At 35.6% G+C, this 23285-nt stretch overlaps 1 protein-coding gene across 1 annotated transcript in view; it reads right to left on the reverse strand.

Annotated features, from left to right (window-relative positions):
• LOC150101195 (cell cycle control protein 50A-like) overlaps positions 1 to 23285 on the reverse strand; it is a 153152-nt gene that overhangs the window by 101962 nt on the left and 27905 nt on the right. Inside the window, exon 3 of the mRNA XM_090401263.1 lies at positions 297 to 446. Coding sequence (XP_090257389.1) covers positions 297 to 446 — 150 coding nt within the window. The remainder of the gene's footprint in view (positions 1 to 296; positions 447 to 23285) is intronic.

Below are 23285 nucleotides of genomic sequence, written 5' to 3' on the forward strand. Positions count from 1 at the left end.
ACAAGGAAATTATCAAAGTCTTATACTAACTAACGAAGAGCCCTTATATTCAATAAGTTACTGAAGTTGTGCAGGGCATTTTAACTATTGTAAAAGTATACATTCGTTATATATAATACACAGCCAGAGTTGAGTTGTATGTATATAATAACTCGACCCTTGCTGGATGGATTACAATAAAATTTTCTACTGAGATCAGTAAAATATGTTCAGACATTTAAGTTTTGATTTAAACTAGACCATATGAATAGATAAAATTATAAAACTAAAAATAATAGCAATGAAAAATAGTTTACCTTCAATTCAGTTAAGTTAAACTGCAGATGACACTCGCATCCTTCAGGGGAAGACACATTGCTATCTGTGATAATCTGATCACATGTGCGACCATGATGCTCTTTCTTTATGCTGATGCAGTTTGTATAATCAAATACATGCTCTTGTACCTTGAATGAAGAAAGGTAAAAACAAATGTACGAAAGTAGCTCCAGTGTTTAAACATGATTAACAATACATATAGGCACATGTAGATCACCGTGTAAGCACGAAGGAAAGGAATACATATAGAACTTAGGACAATCACAATATCTCAGCCTAATGGTTTGAAGATGAAGTAGTTTATACTAACTACCATCATTTGTTAACTACTATAACACTGAGTGCATGCATCCTAATAATTTTCTTACTTATTTCTTAATTTAAAACCTAGACATGTTTAGTTTTGTTGGTTCATCAACAAGACCATCATAAAATTTACTTAATTTCAGATAGAGAAAGTTACTACCAACATAATCACTAATATATTTTAGTGTTAAAAATCTTAGCTGATGCTAAATATTTATACTAAAAGGTGTGATCAAAAAATAGTTTTCAGACGTTATACTGTTGGTAGAAATGTGCTGACAGAATCAGCGTATAGAATGTCTGCTCAGTCATCTGCTAGCAAGCAGCACTATTCTAGTATATCAGAATAATAATTCATCAACCAAGGCTTTCAGCATCAATGCACTGTGAATTTCATTTTCAAAATGGCATGGTTTAAAAATCTACATGTTTATAGTGAAAAAATCCAGTATCATTATACTTGAATAGGCAAGACCACTTTGTGTTTTATAACACTGGAGTTAAAATTCATTCCAGAAAGTCAAAATTTTTCCTCAGTACTTTCATCTACCTCTACTCTTCAGAAGTCAGTCAGTCTTCCTTACTATTGTTACAAGGACTACCTCCAGCCATTCCAAATGTACCAACAGGTAAGATATGTTTTATTTTTCTCTTTAACCATTTGACCACACATAGCACTTGTACCATTGGTTATGTAACTTCTTATGTGTAGGGATAATGTAAAAATAGTCCAGAATCAGTTTCATATCAACCCTCCCGAAGATTTCTAAGGTCATTACTTCCTTAGTACAACCCAGAAAGAGAGCAGCAGCATTCACATCGGAATACTGCTACTCTCACCACATGTGATACATAACAGACAAGTTTGCTTCAATATCAATATGTAAATGAATACTTATGTGATATCTGTAGACGTGTAGTAAAAATGAAAAATGATTTGCTTCTGAATCACGTTAACAATGTACTTATTCATATTACTGTCTTGCTACAATTTCTGGCTAAAATCTACATGACTGTAGTCCTATCAATTTTATACACTCCCTAAATTTATCTTCCAATAACTTTTTTTTCCCCCAAAAAAAATAAAATTAGTACTAAAGAAAGAGGGTAATTCATAATATTGTAATCCTCATCCTCAAAGAGATCACAATATATTTTAAAAACTGCTATTAGCAGTGAAAGATCACAAGTACGTTGCACATAGATCTAAACTGATCAAATGGAGTAATATAAATATAAATTGAATATAAATATATATATATATTGAAACTTTCTGATCATACCTTGTACGCAATTAATTATTATTTAATATTCAAAATAATATTTTATTACAGTAAATTCTTGTTTATCAGGACTTTTTCTCATCCAGAATCTTTATGTAACTGTATCTTTCCATCTAGATGAATCTGTGTAGTTTAAATGACTTGTCTTTAAATGTTTTGTCTTCTTTTTCACATTCAATATGTGTGTGCATGTGTGCACATGCATAATGTTGCTTTTCATTTAGTCTACAGGAATTCTTACATTTATCACATCTGCATATCAGTATTACAAAAAAACCTTCATCCTTCTTATAGACTTAATATCAAACCCAAATCATTGTTTTACAAAATTTTTCTCCTGCAGTCTTATTTTACATATCTACATGCCCTTACTTGAGTGCTCAGTAGCTTAATAGCAAATTTACATATCTGCATTCATATATAAACAAACTAAAATAAAAATTAGGTCGCAGCTTAGTCACTATAACAGCAAATCTTGATTTTTAAAATTTTTTTAAAAAATTCTGTCCATATTTAGAAGCAAGTTTTTTTTTTTTTTTTGTATGTAATGTCTTATTGTAATTTAGATGGGTTATCTTTTTCATTTATGAAAAATATGCTCTCTATAATATTAAAAAAAAAAAGAAATTCAAGCAACCAAATGCAAATATGATGTCAATGAGAACTGCTAATGATGACTAAATTAGAAAAATGTCAAAAATATTTCAATGAAGTCAATACCTTCATAATCCATGTATCGTGTCATGTCCAAATTAACAAAAGGCATATTATGCTATAATATAGCAATTAGTATATAAAGGATGCTAAGTAAATACAACAGATAATACAGCATTTAGTATTTTTATGATATATCACTTACTGTGTGGAAATGATAGCCGTGATGCTTAAATATAGGTATAACTCTGACATATCCAGAAACTGATTATGAGGTCACCTTAAAGTTTCATAGTAGCTGAATAAACAAGAGTTAACTGTATTATGAATATTAAAACAAGTATAAGATATATATCTAAAAAAAAATGGTTGGCATTTTTAATTTTATTTATTATTTACATCAGTCTTACACTTCTGCTATACTCATGCAAGGTCATATTTTGCATTCAGCACAAACATGTTCAGATTTATCATCCTTACTAACATAAATCATTTCACAGACATTTCAAGAGGGCTACTCTGATGTCGAATATTATAGGACTTTATAAATTAGCTAAGAGCAGTTAACTAGACGCCCAAGGTTTAAGGAAAACCTTGGGCACCTAGTTTTTTCTTAAACCTGCTTCTCGGCAGTACTGTTTTATTTTCAGATTATTCTTTAATTTGCATTCTGTTAGCCATAACTAATATATATAATCTTTTTCTCTTTGTACCATCATTAACTGTTGCTTTACACAATTTTTCCATGTAAATTTAAAATTTTTGTTAAACAGGTCTAGAGAAAGATCATAAACCTGCAGCACATGAGCATACCATGCACATGGACTAAAAGTAAGATAATCTGAAATGCTGCTCTTGAGACCAAACAAGGTACTTTTTTTTTTTTCAAACTACTTCAGGCCTCAATACACAGCAGGCAATGAAAATCAACTCCCAAATAGTAAAAATATAATAAGTGACAGCATTCATTACTGCAAGGTTGAATGAGGAAAAATAAAAAGGAATATTAACCCTCAGCCCATGTTGGTGGGACCTTTTTGTCCAGCCAAAAACTATTGGTTGTAATATCTTTTAGGATGGGACAGGTAGCACCATTTGCGATAGCGGTAAAAAAAAAACTTTAGGCTGAGCACTACAATGTAGGCTGGTAGTCCGTTAGTTTTGGTTCGTCCTTTCGGGTGTAAAGAGGCCTCGAAGTTGCTGAAGGACAAAAAAGTCCCACCAACATGAGCAACGGGTGTCAAATGAAATACTGAGTTTGTGCTCTTTTTCATTTTTTTATTGTGTCTGGTGATATTTTTGCGCAAAAATTACTAAGAAGGGTGAGGTAAGTGTTAAAAAATTTTTTTACAAGTTTAGCCAAAGAAATAAAAAAAAAACATTTTTGAGAAATGCTAATTTTTCGAAATTTTTAGCTCCAAAAATGGCTCTTCGCAATTCAAATGAGACTGTTTATTCTCTCGAGCATGGGCCCATTAATTATGTTGAGAGCGAGGCGTCCGAAGAAGAAGATGAACACTTAGAAACAGAAGAAGAAGAAGGCGATTTTTCCACCGACAAATACGACGAAGAGAACTTCAAGCGGCCAGTTACACCAACTGTGGGACGAAGATCTTATATTCAAGGTAGAAACGGTCACAAGTGATCTTCAAATGCTCCGGAAACACGTGGTCGTCAATCATCAGATATTTCAATGTATGTTTCGACTCCATCAGGAGATGCGTTAAATATTTGCTGTCCATTAGATGCATGGAGATTGCATATAATGGACGATATTTTGAACATTATTGTTTTCCATACTAATCAAAACATTTGATCTGTTGCGAGTAACGTAAACGATACATTTTGGATGAATATTTTTAATAAATAAATAATGTAAATTAAAAAAAATCATGCACTTATACATTTTTTTAAACTTTTTATGATTGCTATAAAATTAGCAACTTTTAATAGCGAAAATAATTATTGTAATTTAAAGATACGATTTTGACATTAATTATAATAAATTTAGTTTAATCCTTTATCCAACTGTAAGCAAACAATTTGTGCCTGAAGTATCTTCAGGACTGAGGCAACTCGTTGTAAAGGTGAACCAAGCTCTCATCACTCCTTGTCTTAGTATCGCCCATAATGCAAAACACATCTCCTTGCGGACATGTATAATGCCATGCATTAAGGAAAGGGCCACTACCCAGACCGGTTTCGACCTTTATTGAGGTCTCGTCAGTGGGAGCCAGACCTAGAGGTGGTGATACTAAGATGGAAGCAATAGAGAAGTCATATTTACCTATACGAGTTGCCAAAAGGTGTTTCACTTTATTATTAAATTACTCTGGACTTAGAGAAAGATGTTGGAAGTTTTTTTTCCACTTGGTAAGACTATAATAAATTTAGTTTAATCCTTTATCCAACTGTAAGCAAACAATTTGTGCCTGAAGTATCTTCAGGACTGAGGCAACTCGTGGTAAAGATGGACCAAGCTCTCATCACTCCTTGTCTTAGTATCTCCCATAATGCAAAGCACATCTCCTTGCGATCATGTATAATGCTATGCATTATGGGAAGGGCCACTACCCAGACTGGTTTCAACCTTTATTGAGGTCTCATCAGTGGGAGCCATACCTAGAGGTGGTGATACTTATAAGGTGGAAGGGAAAAAAAAACTTTGTCATTAATTTTGGGTTAATGTACATACATTTACCTACAAAACTAAAAAAAAAAAAAAAAAAGTTTTGGTCTATTACAAGCGGAGATATGAATTTTTAAAATTTTTCAGTTTTTTTGCACTTCTCTGACACTTATTTGTTTAAAGGGGTGCTTAAGGGTCAAAGCTGTATAACTGAGAGGAGACCTCCACATAGCCTTTAAAGGAATGCGGAGAACCGACCAGGGCTTCTGACCTAATGTCCAATCCTCACCTTCTCGTGGTGCACCCTGTTGGGTATCTACTTTGATACTGAACGAACGAGGATGGGCTGGCAATTTGGGATTTAGCCGACCAAATTGTATTCTTATTGGTTAAACCAAAATAAAAAATGATGGTACAACATGACAAAATTTCATGCCGGCGGGGGCGTCGCCCGGTTAAACAAGGCCCCCGTTGTTTTCGCCAGGGAACCAGGGCGAACAGCGAAAAGTCAGCTACTGGAACAAATCTGAAAACAAACCCCAACTCAACATCACCAGAGTTAAAGATCGGTACTATCAACGTAAGAAGCCTGAATGGCAAAGAAATGGAGCTAGCTGAGGAATTAGATAAGTACCAGATCGACATAATAGGGGTGACTGAAACAAAAAAGACCAAAACTGGTGAGATCTTTCTGAGCAATAAATACAAAATGTTATATTCAGGCAATAACAATCAAGGAAAAGAAGGAGTAGCCATAGTATTCAACACAAAATACGAGGCTAATCTTCTTGAATGGCAGTCAGTCTCAAGTAGAGTAATGTGGGCAAATATGAGAATGGGGAACTGGACAATGAGACTTATTTGTGCCTATGGTCCCACAGAAGGTTCTACTAAGGTAGAAGTGGAGGAATTTTTTGAGACTTTAGAAAAAGCAACTGACACAATGACAAAAGGGAAAGTTGGTCCTTGTTGGGGATCTAAATAGTAGAGTAGGAAATGATTGTGAGACATACAAAAATATTTTGGGAAAATTTGGAGAAAAGAGCAAAGCTAATAATAATGGCAAATATCTGTTGGATTTCTGCTCAGGACATGGACTGCTTATTACTAACACCATGTTCCAACATAAAAATGTCCACAAATTCACATGGAGAGAAGAGGCTAGGAATAAGAAAAGTCTCATTTACTATTTTATTGTTGATAGTGATGTTTTCTCCCTGGTGCAGGACACCAGAGTGTGCAGAGGATTTGAAGTTGGAAGTGATCACTATTTAGTCTTGAGCAGGATAAAATTGAATTTCGTATTGAAAAGAATAACATGAAAGAAAGTTTTAAAGCGAATAAAAGTTGAGTAGCTCTCAGATGTGAACTGTAGACTAAAATACACAAAGATTATTGAAGAAAAAATGAAAGAGTTTGAAAACAGGAATCAAACCTTGGAGATTCAGTGGCAAACTCTGAAGAAAACATTGATTAATTCTGCCAGAGAGGCATGTGGTGAGGTTGTGTGCAAAGATAAAAAAATCAGAACTCCCTGGTGGACACAGGAGGTTAAAGAGGCAGTGAAGGAAAAGAAGAAAGCATATCAAAAGTTCCTGGCAAATAAGTCAGCCTTTACTCTTACAGAATACAGAGACAAATGTAAGAAAGCTAAACAGTGTGTAAAACTAGCTAAACAAAAGTCATGGGAGGACTTTGGCAAGAATATAGAAAATAAATATCAAGAAGGTGGCAAAATATTCTGGAGGTTGTTGAAGAAGCTTAAGAATGGAGGAAAGAGTGCTGTAAAAGGAATTAGAGATGATAAAGGTGAAATGAAAACAGGAGAAAAAGATATCCTTGAAGTATGGAGTAATTACTTTGAAAAACTGCTAAATGAAACAAGCAGTGATGACAGCACAGTGATAAAAAACACTGACCAGGCATGCAGTCAGGAATACATATCCATACTTGAAGTAGAAAAAGCCATCAAAGGCTTGAAATGTGGAAAGGCAGCAGGAGTAGATGATATTCGACCAGAAATGCTGAAGTATGGTGGTATAAGAGTCTTACAGTGGCTGCACTGCATAGTTCAGAAAGCCTGGACAGAGGGACGAATTCCCGATGATTGGAGTAGAGCTCTCATAGTACCCATCTATAAAAAGGGAAATAAAACTAAATGTGAGAATTACAGAGGTATTTCCCTACTGAGTGTTCCTGGCAAGATCTATGCAAGAATACTTGAGAAACGGTTGAGACGAATTGTGGAAGAAAAGCTTGGTGAAGAACAAGCTGGATTCAGGCCAAATAGAGGCTGGCAGGATCAGATCTTCACTTTACGACAAATAGTCGAGAAAGCATGGGAATATAACAAAGATCTGTATTTAAGTTTTGTCGATTTGGAAAAGGCATATGACAAGGTACCAAGAGAGAAGCTATTCAATACGCTGCAGTTATATGGTGTCAATGGGGCATTATATCAAGCAATACTTAGTCTTTATTTGAGTTGTGAGTCAGCAGTTAGAGTTGAAGGAAGTACAGGAAGATGGTTTAATGTTAAATCTGGTGTGAGACAAGGATGTACATTATCCCCTCTGTTATTCATTATCTATATGGATCACATTATGAAGGAATGTGGTATTGAACCTGATATCAAAATTGGAGATGTTAATGTCAGCTCTTTGCTTTATGCGGATGATGTTATACTTCTAAATAAATCCGCTACAAGTCTGCAAGATTCTCTGACTAAATTGAATAGCTGTTGTAATAGATATGGTATGAAGGTCAGCAATAAAAAGACAAAGACAATGAAAATAGGCAGAATCATTGAAAATGTCAACTGTGTTGTGAATGGAGAACCTGTGGAACAAGTAAAACATTTCAGCTACTTAGGCACAATTTTTACTGAAGATGGTAAACTAAATATAGAAATAGACAACAGAATCAGCAAAGCTGGTATCGTGGGAAGTCAATTGAATAAATTCATATGGAATAAGAAAGAAATTAGTCGGAACACTAAATTAGCTGTATACAAGACTGTGTTCAAACCAATTTTAACTTATGGATCTGAGAGCTGGGTCAGAAGTAAAACACTTGACCAAAGACTAGAGACCGCAGATATGAGAGTCCTGAGAAAGATTCGAGGCGTGAACAGATGGCATCAATGGCAATATCATATTAAAAATGAGGATATTAGGAAAGAACTTGACATTGTCAGCATCCAGGAATGCGTTAGCAGAGCTAATCTCAGATGGTATGGTCACTTAAATAGAATGGGAGAGGAAAGATTAGCAAAACAAGTGTTCTCTGCCAGGTTGGCAGGAAAACGACCCAGAGGAAGACCAAGATATAGGTGGATTGATACGGTACAAAGTGCCTTAGACGATAGAAATATAAGATCTGATAATGTTGGAGTCTTGACAAGTAACAGACTGATTTGGAGGAAAATTGTAGATAGGAAGTTAGTAATGATGTAATTTTTTCATGTAGTACTGTCATATCCTGTACACCCCATGATGGTACATGGCAGGAATTTGATGATGATGATGATGAGTTAGTGAAATAGTCCATCCAAGTGAATCTAAGGATCAGTCTGAGATATGTAGTTACAAAGAAGTTAATTAGATCTGTTGTGTTTTCTGGTGATTATTGTCCAGGTTTGAAAACCATACAAGATGGTTCTGCTGGTTGTATGATATAGTTTTAATTTTGTCTTTAACGATATTAATGATAATTACCACATGGGATGGAGTTTGTTATGCAAGACTAGGGCCAGCTGTTTACGTTTTCTAATACCATTTCTGTATTGCTGATGTACGATCCAAAATGCTGAAAGTCCTTTACTCTTTCTAATTATCTATTGTTGATATCAAGTATATAAGGTTTTCATAACCTATTAAGAATACTTTGGACTCGTGGATGTTGATCTGCAGACCAATAAGTTTAGCCTTGATTCTAGTAGACTGAGATGTTTATGAGCATTTGTTGTTCTGTATCAATAAGTACACATCATCAGCAAAGCTAAGATGAGTTATTTGCATGGTGTGGGTGGATGTTCTAATAATAAAACCAAGATCTTCTGTGTTGATGGTCTGGAAGATGTAGTTTAAACATGCCAAGAACAAATAAGGTGTTAGCACATCATCTTGCAGAACTCCTGTTGTCACTGGAAAAGATTCAGATGTTTCTGTTTTAAAGATTACTATAGCATTGTAATCTTTATAAGGTGCTGAGATTGCTTGCATGATTTTTGAGGGTAGCCCATTGAAGCTGAGTATTTTAGACATTGCTTCTCTATTAATGTAGTCAAAGGCTTTTTTGAAGTCTATAAAGGTTAAAATGAGTGGCAGGTTTTTATGACATGAATCTTCTATGATTCTTCTGATGCAATGTATCTGTTCTATTGTGCATTGTTTATTTAGAAATCCAGCTTGGTTTTTTCTTAAAAGTAGTGTTAAGTGAGGTTCTATTCTATTGAGTATCATCCTATTAAATATTTTAACTGTGGTTGATAGCAAAATTGTTATGTCTGTATTATCCGTTCTATTAAGATTGCTCTTTTTGGGTATACAAACAATAAGACCTTGTTTCCATTGTTGAGGTATTATTCCAGTGTTTAATGCTTGAATTGTCATGGCAAAGAGATTGAAATATGTGTTATATCCAGCATTTTTAAAGGCTCTCGTTCTGATTCTGTAAATCCCTGGGGATTTTCCTGGTTATCTATTGCAATTTTCAGTTCCTTTTCAGTGCAGTCTTTCCAATTTATTGGTAGAGCAGTGGTTAGATGCAGGTCTGCTAACTGGCCTGAATATTGGGGATTATCAGCATTCAGCAATTCATGAAAGTAGTTTCTCTATTCTTTCATTAAGTTCAAGTTTACTGATAGCTGTCTACTGTTTTTGTTATGTGTAACAATATTTCCACTTTTTTTGTTTTGTGATAACAGATATAGTTTATCATTTGAAAAGCGTTTCTAGTATCTCCAGTTTTATTACAATTTTCAAGTTCCTCACAGTATTTTTTTGATTTTCTTTGTCTCTGATTATTAGTTCATTGACCTTGTTATTTAATATGACTAGTTTATTTGATTTTTGAAGCTTTTCACTTGACTATGCTACTCGTGGAAAAGGTGGTATAAGCTCTGATCACTTGCTTTAGTATCCCATGATGCAAAGCACATATCTTTATGGGTATGTATAATGCTATGCATTATGGAAAGGATCACTACCCAGGCCAGTTTTGACTTTTATTGAGGTCTCATCAGTGGGAGCTAGACCCAAAGGTGGTGATACTGAAGTGGAAGTAATGCAAAAGTCATATCGCCATATACCAGTTGCCAAAAGGTGTCAACACCTTATTATTAAAATTCTATGGATTAGAGATAGCTGATGGAAGTTTTTTCACTTGGCTATGCTACCAATTACATATTTGGTTTAATCCTTTATCCAAGTATAAATATTGCGCCTGAAATATTTTCAGGCCTGGGGCAATTCGTGGTAAAGGTGGTATAAGCTCTGATCACTAGCTCCCACTGAAGAGACCTCAATAAAGGTCGAAACCGGTCTGGGTAGTGATCCTTTCCATAATGCATAGCATTATACATACCCATAAGGATATGTGCTTTGCATTATGGGATACTAACGCAAGTGATCAGTGCTTATACCACCTTTACCACAAGTTTCCCCAGTCCTGAAAATATTTCAAGTGCAAACTTTGTTTGCTTACACTTGGATAAAGGATTAAACCAAATATGCAATTAAACTAGTTTACTTATTTCATTGGTAGTTGAGAATGAACACACAATCCTTAAGAATGATAATCACCTAATTCATAAGAGATGAAGCATCTTTAAATATGAGCATCTCTTAACAGAAAGTTTAAAGGCTTTTCACATCCTACTTTCAGTGGAAATGACTGCCTCTCAATCCCAGAAGTTTATAGCATAGCATATTCTCATTCTTAGCAAATATTATCAAATTCCTGACATGTACACTCTCAAAGGGTGTACATGATAGCATTACACGATTAAATTTGCATTATTATTACTTTTCTATTTTCTTCCAAATTAATCTGTTATTTGTCAGGTCTAACATTTTAGTCTTTTAAGCACTTTTAAATAATTCAAACCACCTAGATCTTGTCTACTGAGTATTTTTCCTGGTGGTATAACAACACTTCTTTTCCTAACCTTCGATTGCATTTAAGTGATGATGCTACCTTATATTAGCTCTGCTTCAACATTCCTGAATGCTAGCAATATCAAGTTATTTCCTAATTAACACAATGCTTCCAGTGATGCTATCTATTCATTTTCCTAATTCTTCTAAAGAACTCGTGTCTGTAGTCTCCTGAATAGTTTTGCTCCTCATTTGTTCCATCCATTTCTGTCCTCTGGAACAATCTTCCTCAAAAAGTGTTTTCCAACAGCTACAACCTTCAACTCTTCAAGGAAAATATCAACATTTTTTTTTCTTTTCTCAATACTCATACGCCCCATACACAACACTGATATGCTGTAAGTTCTACATCTCATATATGGGATAATTATAAAAATATAAATAAAAAGACAGAGTTGCATTTTGCTAGCAATAAAGTTGACTAAATTATCCTTGCTCCACTGAAGAAAAGTAAGGAGATAAGACTAAGACATATAGAAAGAATGCAAGACAGCAATTATCAGTTTTCTCACCTGCATGAGAACAATCACAGAGAAGACAACACTACAAGCAACTAAGCTTAATTGTGAATTTATTATTCTTAATTTCATTCTTCACAGTTTAATGAAAGGAAGACATCATACAGAAATGAATCAAACAAAGCTTAATGAGTGCAATATTTCATCTCTACCACAGGGACATCTTCAGGGATACAATACAAAAATTGTATTCTTCATAATAGAGATGACATAATGGAGTCATTACATTTAATGACTGCAACATTTTGTCTCTGTCATATAGACACCTTCAGGGATACATTACAAAAACTGTATTATTTCCATAACAAAGACAAAATATTGGGGTCATAAAAAACATGTAATTGCTTCTTGTGTGCTTTCTTCCTTCCATTAAAATATTAAAAATGAGTTGTAACCAACATTTAAGCTGAAAACCAAACTTATTTTCAAACAGAAAATTATTAATTTTCATTTTCATACTCCACACGTTTGTGTATCATGTCTGGAATACACAGCACAAGCACATTTCATGTAGTAAGTAGTTTGTTATCAAAGGACAAATGAAACCTATGTCCTTCACATATCTCTTTAAAAGTTCTTTAGTGATCTCTAAAGATCTACATTTTTTTAGTTTTTACATTAGCAGGATTTTTAAAATTTCTCCAATCATAATTCAAATCCTGGAATGGTATTGTCATGGTCAAAATTACTTCTGAAAAGCTTTATATCATACATTTTTTTAGATTCTTCATGAATTATTTTTGTTTGGCCAAAAGACAAAACTGAAGAACTTACTGTAACCACTCATAAATTTTATTACCATATTTTAATAAACATTTTCAAGGCACTGTTGTAGACAATGGCATAAAAACAAGTACATCTAACATTCATTCATTACCACAATAATTTAACCTAGAGACATTTTTCAGATAATTTTGCTCTGCCTAATTTCACAATTAAAGTAAATGATCCAAATGAAATGACCTGTCCAATTTTAATAATAATGCCAATTTCTAATAGCATAAAACAAATGTCTTTTTTCTAGAGTACTCAATTTAAAGAACTTGCATAGCTCAGTGGAAGTGGTGTTTGCACTCCTCAGTGCTAGACCACCTGAAGAAAAGTTTGATTCTAGTCACCAATTAGAGGAACTTTTTCTTAGTCTTTTTTTGACTGGTTCCTAAGTCAGTCAATCTCTGGCATGGACAAGCAGGTTTTTCAACTGAGGAATATGATTTGTAGAACCCACACTATTTCAGACATTAAAATACCATATTAGGGTTAAGGATCACGAGATGGTGGCACTTGTTAGCTGTCTCTTCACTGCATACTGCTTAAATTAGTGATAGCCTTGGGGATGCTATCTCTGACTACCAGTGGAGATTGAACTGCCCACTCAGTCACCAAAAGTTAGATAGGGCTAAAATGGCCTTGCCTACTTCCTATAAGGAAATAAAAGGCATCAGCTGATTCAATTGATTTTTGTTCTAAGCACTCCACTTTAGAATACTTTGTTTTGCCTAATTTTGCACTACATATTATTCAAGGGAAGCTATCAGGTAACCAAAAATGTTCATGCAATTTTCAGTAGAGATTGCTGCAATGACTTGTTTATTTTTTGTGGTTTGCAGAGCGCAATTTTTATGTGCATCATAAGGCACAGATATGCATCAGTCAATCCGTGCTCCTCCAACTTGGTGTGTACTCTTTTTTTTTTTTTTTTGTCATTTTGAAACCCTTTTAAAATGTCAGCTGAACCTGGTGTAATTCGGGCTTGTTTGCTTTATGATTTTAAACTTAGTTCGAAGGCTTCAGAAGCATCCTGTAAGATATGTGTGGCATTTAGAAAAGATGTGGTAGCAGAATGCTGCATTGAAATGGTTTAAAAATTTTATATCTGGTGAATCACTTGAAGATGCACCAGGTTCAGGAAGACTCTCCATTATTGTTAATGAAGAATTACATGCCATTGTTGAAAATAATTCAAGATTAACATGTGAAGAACTTTCACAAATGTTCAATGTGAGTGGCGAAACAATTTGTTTACACTTGCATCAACTGGGAAAAATCATGGAAGCTAAGCAAATGGATCCCACATGCATTATCAGATGACAATAAACTTCAAAGGCTATCAATTTGTTCTTCATCATGAAAATTATGGAAACTACAGTGTTAGAGTAAAACTTTAGTTTACTCTAAACTCGACGTTTCGACCTTCACATTAAGGTCATCATCTGGAGTATACGCATATATACAAAGAAACAAGCTGCATTACAATCTACAGGGAATGCTGAAGTTACTGACCAACCATTACATCTATTGGCTTGACCTCTGGTGACAAAAAAAAAAAAAAGCAAAATTTCAATGCCAGTCATACAAATCTAACCAATCACATTATCTCTTCACTGGCAAACAACTCCTATAGTGAACAACAAACAAGTGAGACAAGGAGCAACCAACCACATACAAGCAATTGCCATGTGATCAACCTATCTAGCCACACCTTAAATAACAGTCAACTTACATTACTTGATAAAGGCCTAAACTTTGCAGTAGCACCTAGAACTGTTAATAAACTGCTGGATCTACATCCAGTTTATTAACATATAGAGAGAGGCATTAAGTCTCTTCCAAATAATATAGCTGATAAAATTCTTTTAGAAACCAGAATTTGTGTTGAATAAAAAGTAAACCAAATGTAACAATCTTACAAAAACAGAACTAGCAGCAATCAAGTCATTAAAAGCTAATCAAGATATAATTATAACAAAATTGGACAAAGATAATACAACGGTTGTCCTTGACAGATCAACTTACATCCATCAGCTAGTGAACTATAACCAGACGAACAGGATAAAAAATAAAACCGTGAAATTACTTAAGTCTGTCACTTCTTGGCCGTCAGACACTGTTAAAAGACTTATACTCCATTATGCCCATTCTCCCAGAATATATGGTGTTCCCAAGGTACACAAACATAACATTCCACTTCAGCCAATAGTTGAGGGAATAGACAGCTCTAATTATCATCTAGTCAAGAAATTAGTGTCAACACTCGAGGAGTTGGTAGGTCATTCCCCCTCCTATGTTAAGAACACACAACACTTTATAAACAAAATTAAAAACATAACATTTTTGAAAATTATGGAGACAACTACCGTGTTTGAATAAAAACTTTAGTTGACTATAACTAAAATCTACATTCGACGTTTTGACCTTTATGTCAAGGTCATCTTCTGGAGCATACAACTATACAGAGAAAACAAGCTACACTACAATCAAACTGGTTTGTTAAAGAACTGACCAACAGCTACAACAATTGTTGACCTGACCTCTGGTGGAAAAAAAATAAAAAATAAAAAATAAAGAAATAAATAAATAAATTGAAAAAAAAAAAAATTATACATCAACGCTAGAGTCCTATTATTAGTGTTATCTGTTGGTTGTAGAAATACATTGGGCGCAATAACAAGTAACTATCTATATACATATACTAACATCATGATTATACCTGTACATTCCAGCCAGTTGGTATGGAATGGTTTCTAACACTAGTTGAAGACTGGCTAGAGTCCTGACTTATGCTGGATCTTATATATTAGGTAGGCTGAATGTGTGACATCCAGATCCTTGGAATTTTCATGCCATCTTTGTTGTTGATATTTGGATGGTTTATCAAGATTTTGCAGGCTTCCTTGAATTTCCTTTCATACCGGGTTTTTGTGCGGTGTAAAGAGCGGGTGCTTTTCCAGTTGATTTGGTGTAAGGTGCTGAGCGCGTGGTCTGAGAGGCCTGCTTCACCATAATGGTTATATTTAATGTGTCTAATGTGTTCTTTCTTGCATATAGGGATAGTCCGTCCTGTTTCACCAATGTACGGTAAGTTACAGGTGCAGCGGATGCAATAGACTCCAGGGTGTGCTAATGGGAGGAGAGGATCCTTAGAGGAGTTGAATATGGTTTTAAGTTTAGTGGGTGGTTTAAAGGTTATAGCCATTATTAATGAATGTGTCGCTGATGATTTTTAGTTCTTGTTTCAGGGCTTGCTGGTTAGAGCAAATTGTTGTAGCTCTGTTTTTAAGGGTGTTAATGACTCCATATTTTTGTGATGGGTGGTGGTATGAATTTGCATGTATGTATTGGCCAGTGTGTGTCGGTTTTCGGTAGACCGTGAAGGATAGACTGCCTGAAGGAAGACGTGTGACTAGTGTGTCTAGGAACGGAAGCGAATTTTAGTTTACAATTTCGATGGTAAATTGTATGCGTTTGTGTTGTTTGTTCAGGTGGCTAAGGAATGTGTTTAGCGTTTGTCGACCGTGTGGCCAGATCGCAGACACGTCGTCCACATATCTAAGCCAGACTGTTGGTCTTAGCGTGGCGGAATCAAGAGCCCTTTGCTCAAAGGTTTCCATGTATAAGTTAGCGATTGGGGAGATAGCGTGAGCCCATGGCTGTACCGTCTTTCTGTAGGTAAAATTTGTTTTGCCACACGAAATAATTTTGGTACCTGGGCAAAGAGGGCCGTAATGTCGGGCGGAAATTTGTTCTGTAGTAGGAGAATTGTGTCATTGATGGGAACATTAGTGAAAAGGGCAGAAACATCGAAACTGACTAATAAGTCGTCTTTGTCGAGTGTTATGTTTTTAATTTTGTTTATAAAGTGTTGTGTGTTTTTTATGTAGGAGGGGGAATGACCTACCAACTCCTTGAGTGTTGCTGCTAATTTCTTGGCTAAGTGGTAATTGGGACTGTCTATTCCTTCTACGATTGGTCAAAGGGACATTTTTTGTTTGTGTATTTTCGGGAAAAGAAAGGATAAAAACATAACACTTGGCGAAGATGATTTATTAGTCAGTTTTGAAGTTTCTGCCTTTTTCACAAATGTCCCAATCAGTGACACTAATCTTCTACAGAACAAATTTCTGCTAGACATTACTGCTCTCTTGGTACACGTACTATGTTCTGGTTACTTCATGTGGCAAAATAAATTTTACCTACAAAAAGGTATGGCCATGGGCTCACCTCTACCCCCACTCCCCCAATTGCTAACTTTTACATGGAAGCTTATGAGCAACATGCTTGATTCCTTTACTCTAAAACCTACAGTTTGGCTTAGATATGTTGACAATGTTTTTGTTATCTGGCCACACAGTTGCCAAACTTTAAACACATTCCTTAGCCACCTGACCAAGCAACATGAGCACATCAATTTACTACTGAAACTGAAAATCAGAACTCACTCCTTTTCCTGGATACACTAGTCACACATCTTCCCTCAGGCTGTCCATCCTTCACTGTTTACCACTCATATCACCATTCTTTGCAAAAATTTGGAGTCATTAACACCCTCAAAAACAGTTATAACAATTTACTCTAATGAACAAGCTCTTAAACAAGAATTAAAAATTATTAGCAATACATTTATAAATAATGGCTATAGCAAAAATACTATTAATGAAGTTATTCATAAAACTTCATCAAAAAAAAATACAGATTATAGTAAAACCATAGCTATCCCATACATTAAAGGGTTATCTGAAAAAATTAATAGAATCCTACATCATTATAATCTTAATGCCATTTTGAAACCACTTTTAAAATTAAAAAACATATTCAACTCTCTAAGGATCCTCTCCTCCCATTGGCACATCCTAGAATTTTATTGCATCTATTGCACCTGTAACTTACCTTATATTGGGGAAACTGGACATACAATCCCTATCCGTAAAAAAGAGCACAAACAACACATTAAATTTAACAATTTTGGTGAAGCAAGCCTGTCAGATCATGCACTTAACAACCTAAACCAAATTGATTGGAAAAGTACTTGCTCATTACATCATACAAAAACCTGGTATGAACGAAAATTTAAAGAAGCCTGTGAAATTTTGATTAACCACCTTAATCTTAACAATAATGGTGACATAAAAATCCCAAGAATTTGGATGGCACACACATTCAGCCAAATTAGTTTCCAGCAAACCCTGACTTTAAGATCGAAACAATTTTTCAGCTTTAATTGGCCACTACCCATAAATTATAACCATACCAGTTGGTTATAATTTATATGTATGCTTATATAAGTAATCTTTTTATTTTTATTTATTAATTTTTTCCTTTTTGTAAGCATGTTGCTCTTCAGTTTAATTTAATTTTGTAACCTAATAGATAATAATAATAATAATTATAATAATAATAATAATAATAATAATAATAATAATAGGCCACTAGCTTTGATGTAGTAAGTTTTTTTTTTTTCACCAGAGGTCATAGTTGTAACGGTTGGTCAGTATCTTTAGCATGTCATGTATATTGTAGTACAGCATGTTTCTTTTTATATATTAGGTGTATACTCCAGATAACCTTAATGTGAAGGTCAAAATGTTGAGTGTTTATTTTGGTTTTACTCTAACATGGTAGTTGTTTCCATAATTTTCATGATGTATTCTGATCACTGTGTAAGCATGAAGGAAAGAATTTATTCTTGCTTCTTTCACATCATAAAAAAGAGCCATTTTTGTATTACTTGCTCAGTTGTGATGAAAAATGGATCTTGTACAGGAAGTGAACTTATCGTTGGTTGTCACCAAATGATCCAGTACCATACACTTCAAAGGCCACCACGAGTTTCTCGCTGCAGGCCAAACAATTACAGACGAGATCCACTCGATATAACTCTAGCAGGTGCAGGATGAGTTACTTCAAAAACAGCCTGGACAAGTCAATCTGAAAAAGATGCTATTCTTATCGGACAATGCAAAACCTCAAACTGCAAAACTTACCTGTGAGAAGATTTGTGCTTTAGGATGGGAGACACTCACTCATCCTCCATATTCTCCTGACATTTCTCCAAGAGATTATCATTCTTTTTTGGTGCTAGACAATCACATGTGAAATAGACAGTTCCACAATAAAACAGAGATTGAAGTGGAGTTTGCTAGGTTTATTGTTCTTCTAAAGACAAAACGTTTTATAAAAGTGAATTTACAAACTTGTGACTCGTTGGCAAAGAGTTGTAGATAATTACTATTACTATTATTACGGGCAACTCCAGGGAGTCATTGGACTCATCGAGGGAGGCCCCAAATCATATTCATCACAACTATTTGACATTCATACAGTATCTATCATACCTCGCCTTAAACTCATTCACTGTCACAGCATCCACCACAGACTCAGGGAGCGCATTCCACTCATTCACTACTCTAAAAGTAAAGAACCCAGTTCTAACACCTTTACTAACCACACTTTTGCCCAGTTTCCATGGATGTCCCCTAGTCCTCCCACAACCAGCCCTGTTCTCAAAAATATCTTCTGAATTAATTTTATAGAAACCCTTCAGTAATTTGAATGTCTCAATCATATCTCCCCTCCTCTGCCTATCAACCAATTTTTGCAACCCACAAATCCTCAACCTGTTCTCATACGGTTCATTCCACAGACCTGCTATCATCTTGGTCACTCGCCTCTGGATCCTCTCCACCTCCTCCCCATCAAGAAGAAACCTAGGTGACCAAATCTGAGCACAGTAGTCTAGATGGGGTCTTATCAAGGCTCGATACAGAGGAACAATAACCTGCTTGTCTCTGCTTGTCATCGTATTCTTCAGCAACCAAGTGATTTGATGAGCTGTTTTGGTCACTTTCACAATGTGTCCCCTAAACTTCAATTCCTTATCTACCAACACTCCTAAATCTCGTGCCTCATCAATTTCCTGGAGCACGGTTCCACCAATGCAGTAAACTGCCGCCAATCTTTTCACCCCAAAATGCATAACCTTACATTTTGCCACATTAAACTGACATCCATTCTCCTTAGCCCAGATCTCCAATCTATCCAAATCATCCTGCAAAATTTTGACGTCATCTGCATTCACTATTGCCCTACCCAACTTCGCATCATCCGCAAACAAATGAACTGTTCCTCTCAGATCCTTTCCTATATCATTTATGAACAAATTAAACAGCAGTGGTCCAAGAACAGATCCTTGTGGCACACCACTAGTCACAGGCCGTCTTGTGGACTCTACTCCCGAGTAAACCACTCTCTGATATCTCTCCGTCAGCCACCCTCCTATCCATCTCACCAACCCTATGTCCATTCCCATATGCTGCAATTTACTGATTAGAATTCCATGTGGAATCCTGTCAAAAGCCTTGGCAAGGTCCAGTAGAATCACCGTAAACCCATTACCCTTATCCAGTTCAGCCGTCACTGTGTTATAATACGTGAGCAAGTTACTGAGGCATGACCTACCCTTCACAAAACCATGCTGTCCCCGATACAGTATCCCATTTTCTTCTATCCAATCTTGTATTTTCCTCTTGACTATTTTCTCTAAGACCTTGACAATGATTCCTGATATGCTAATCGGTCGGTAATTTACTACAGCAGTCTTGGAACCACCTTTATGCAGTGGAACTATTTTCCCCTCTTTCCACCCACTCGGGACTAACCCAGACCCGAGACTCAAATTAAACAAAATGGTCAAGGGTACTGACAATTCTTTAGCTGCTTCTCATACAACACGAGCTGGTATACCATCCAATCCCACAGATGTATTGACATTGAGGTTATGCAATAGACTACTCACCTCCACTTTATTAACCACAATTCCCGTATAATCTACTGGTTTATTCGTTTCTGCAATGTCACCACCTGGATGATATACTTTTGCAAAGTGCTCACTCAGTAACTCAACTATCTCAACTGATTCAGTTACCTCCCTACCATCGGCATTCTTTAAAATCAATCTGCCATGTACATTTTTCCTTTTACTTGCTACATATCTAAAAAACTGTTTAGGATTCTCTTTAGCCAGCATGGCCAATGTTCTTTCGTAATCCTTTTTTGCTTTTCTTACCACACTCGTCACCCTTCTGGCCTGTGCTTTATACCGTTCATGTGCCTGCCGGTCACGCTTCTCCTTAAATTCCCTCCATAGTTGTTTCTTTTTTTGCAACTCAAGCTTAATGGTGCTATTCATCCATTTAACCCCTACTTGATTTATTATTCGGACTCTAGGTATACAGTCAGCCATTGCTTCATGCAAGCACTTCTTAACTACCTCCCATGCACTATCAACTTCTAGTCCTTGCAGTTGTACATGCCATGGCACTGAACCAATCAAACTCCTAAGCTTGTCATACTTTCCAGCCCGATAATTCCACATGTACCCTGTCTTAATTGAAAATTCTACACCTTTAGCCACCTCCCAAGTTAAGACCCTATGATCACTCTCACCGATTGGTGGCAATGTGGTCATATTTGTTACAGCCAAATCCTCCGATGTAATTACTAGGTCAAGCACTCTCTGACCCCTAGTATTTTCCATTACATGCTGTCGCAGATAGTTATCCCTTAATAACCGCATAAAATCCAGTTCCTTCCTCCCGTGTGTCCTCTCCTCACTCCAATCAATGCGATCATAGTTGAAATCTCCCATAATAATCACCCTCCTTCCACCCATTTCTTCTATTTGCTTGTGCATACTGTCACCACCATCTTTTCCATCACCTGGTCTATAGCAGCACCCAATTGTATATTTAGTTCTGCTAGCCACAATCTCACACCAAATGGCCTCAAATGTGCTCTTTTCTCTATCCTGCAATTCAACTTCTATTCTCCTTGGCTGGAGCTCATCAGCTATCATCAACAATACTCCTCCCCCCATTTTATTCTCTCTGTCATTCCTGAACACACTATACCCATCACATTCAATCCCACTAGTTATATCATCTACAGCCAGCCATGTTTCACTAATACCTATAACCTGTGGTCTGGAAGTGCCAACCATGGCCAAAAACTCTTCCTTCTTGTTCCTAATACTCCTAGTATTAGTGTACATGAATTTAAGACCCCCATTAGCCCCAACCCTACCTTGATGCCTTATATTAACTATCCCACTCAGATTTGTTGTCCTTATTTGCTCTGGCATATTATATTCATTCTTACATTCAACTGCCTCTATAAGGACTGTATCTCTACTCCCCTCCCCTAACAAATCTAGTTTCCCTGAATTTGCACATCCACTACATTCAGCAACACTTTCTCAAGTCTTCTTACACCGTAACCATTCAAATGCAAGCCATCCATCTTATATAGATCCTTTCGCCCATCAAACTCACTCCACACATCCACAAATTCCACACCACTCGTCATACATAACCCACGCATAAAGTCATTTGCAATTATAGCCCTCCTTTTAAACATTTCACTGTCATACCGTGGCAAAAGACTAATCATTCTAACTCTCTCACTCTTTTCTTTTGCTACCTCAAACAATTCATTCAGGTCTTCTATCATTTCCATTTTATCTCCTTTCAAATCATTCGTACCTGCCACAACAATCATTTCTTTCACCCTTTCCTTTTGCTCTCTAATAGACGCAGTTACGTCCTTTATGGTCGCACCAGGTTGGTACGATTTTGTCAAATCCTCTACTAACACACCTCGTACTAACGAGTCTCCATACAGCACTCTATCCTTCATTTTGTTCATGTTCACATTCATACGTCTATTTTTCCTGTCATACCTTTTATTATTGGTTGGTTCATTCAGTCTACTTTTGTTCATGCACTCTAGCTGCTGTTTTGCTCTTTCTATCGCACTATTCAACAACGCGATCTCACTCAATGCATCTATCTCATCTTTTTTGTTCTCTGAGAAACCATTTATACTATCATTCACACTTTCTACATTCACACTCTCACAATAATGAAGGTGCTTAGTTTAATGAATAAAATGTTTTATGAAAAATTTCTGCAATTGCTTAATTTTTATTATGAAATACTGCACAAACTTTTTTTTTTGGTTACCTGGTAAAATTGAAAGATAATTTAATGGCCTTTCATTTAATGAAAATTCTAAATATCATCATTAAACTGTAACCAGATAGTGTGGAATTATTAATAGCAGGTCAAATCACAATGTGGACATATTTTACCATATATGTAAACAATGAATTCGAAATTTTAAAAATTTTTAAAAATTCTATGATATTATTTAAAGTATAAACCATGACACAAAAAAACCAAAGTAAAAATTGCTTAATGAACAAGTTTCCTTGGCTATACGTCAAGCTTCACATAGTGTAGAAAACTTGTTAAAACAATTTTTACTTGGTATTTTCTCCTTGTGGTTCATACTGGACATTATGGGCAATTCTAACTGCAAAAGATGATTGTCTCTTTTATTCAATTCTATCTCACCAGAACAAAGAATGGATAATTGATTAAGAATCATTTATGTACAAGAGAAAGAGGGTGGGTGATAATTGCCCTGAGGTACTGCTTCATTAGTGGGGAAACTTAAAGAGGATGAGCCAACCACCACCACCACTATGGCATGCAGCGAATGATCAGAGAGGAAGCTTGCTACCCAATTACAGAGAGGGGGGGGGGGGGGCAGGAACCCAAAGAATAGTGGTTTGAGCAGAAAT

The sequence above is a fragment of the Typopeltis vanoorti genome, chromosome 12, assembly GCF_054136105.1.
Source record: "Typopeltis vanoorti isolate ZY-2024b chromosome 12, IOZ_Tvanoo_1.0, whole genome shotgun sequence".
Lineage (NCBI taxonomy): Eukaryota > Metazoa > Arthropoda > Arachnida > Uropygi > Thelyphonidae > Typopeltis > Typopeltis vanoorti.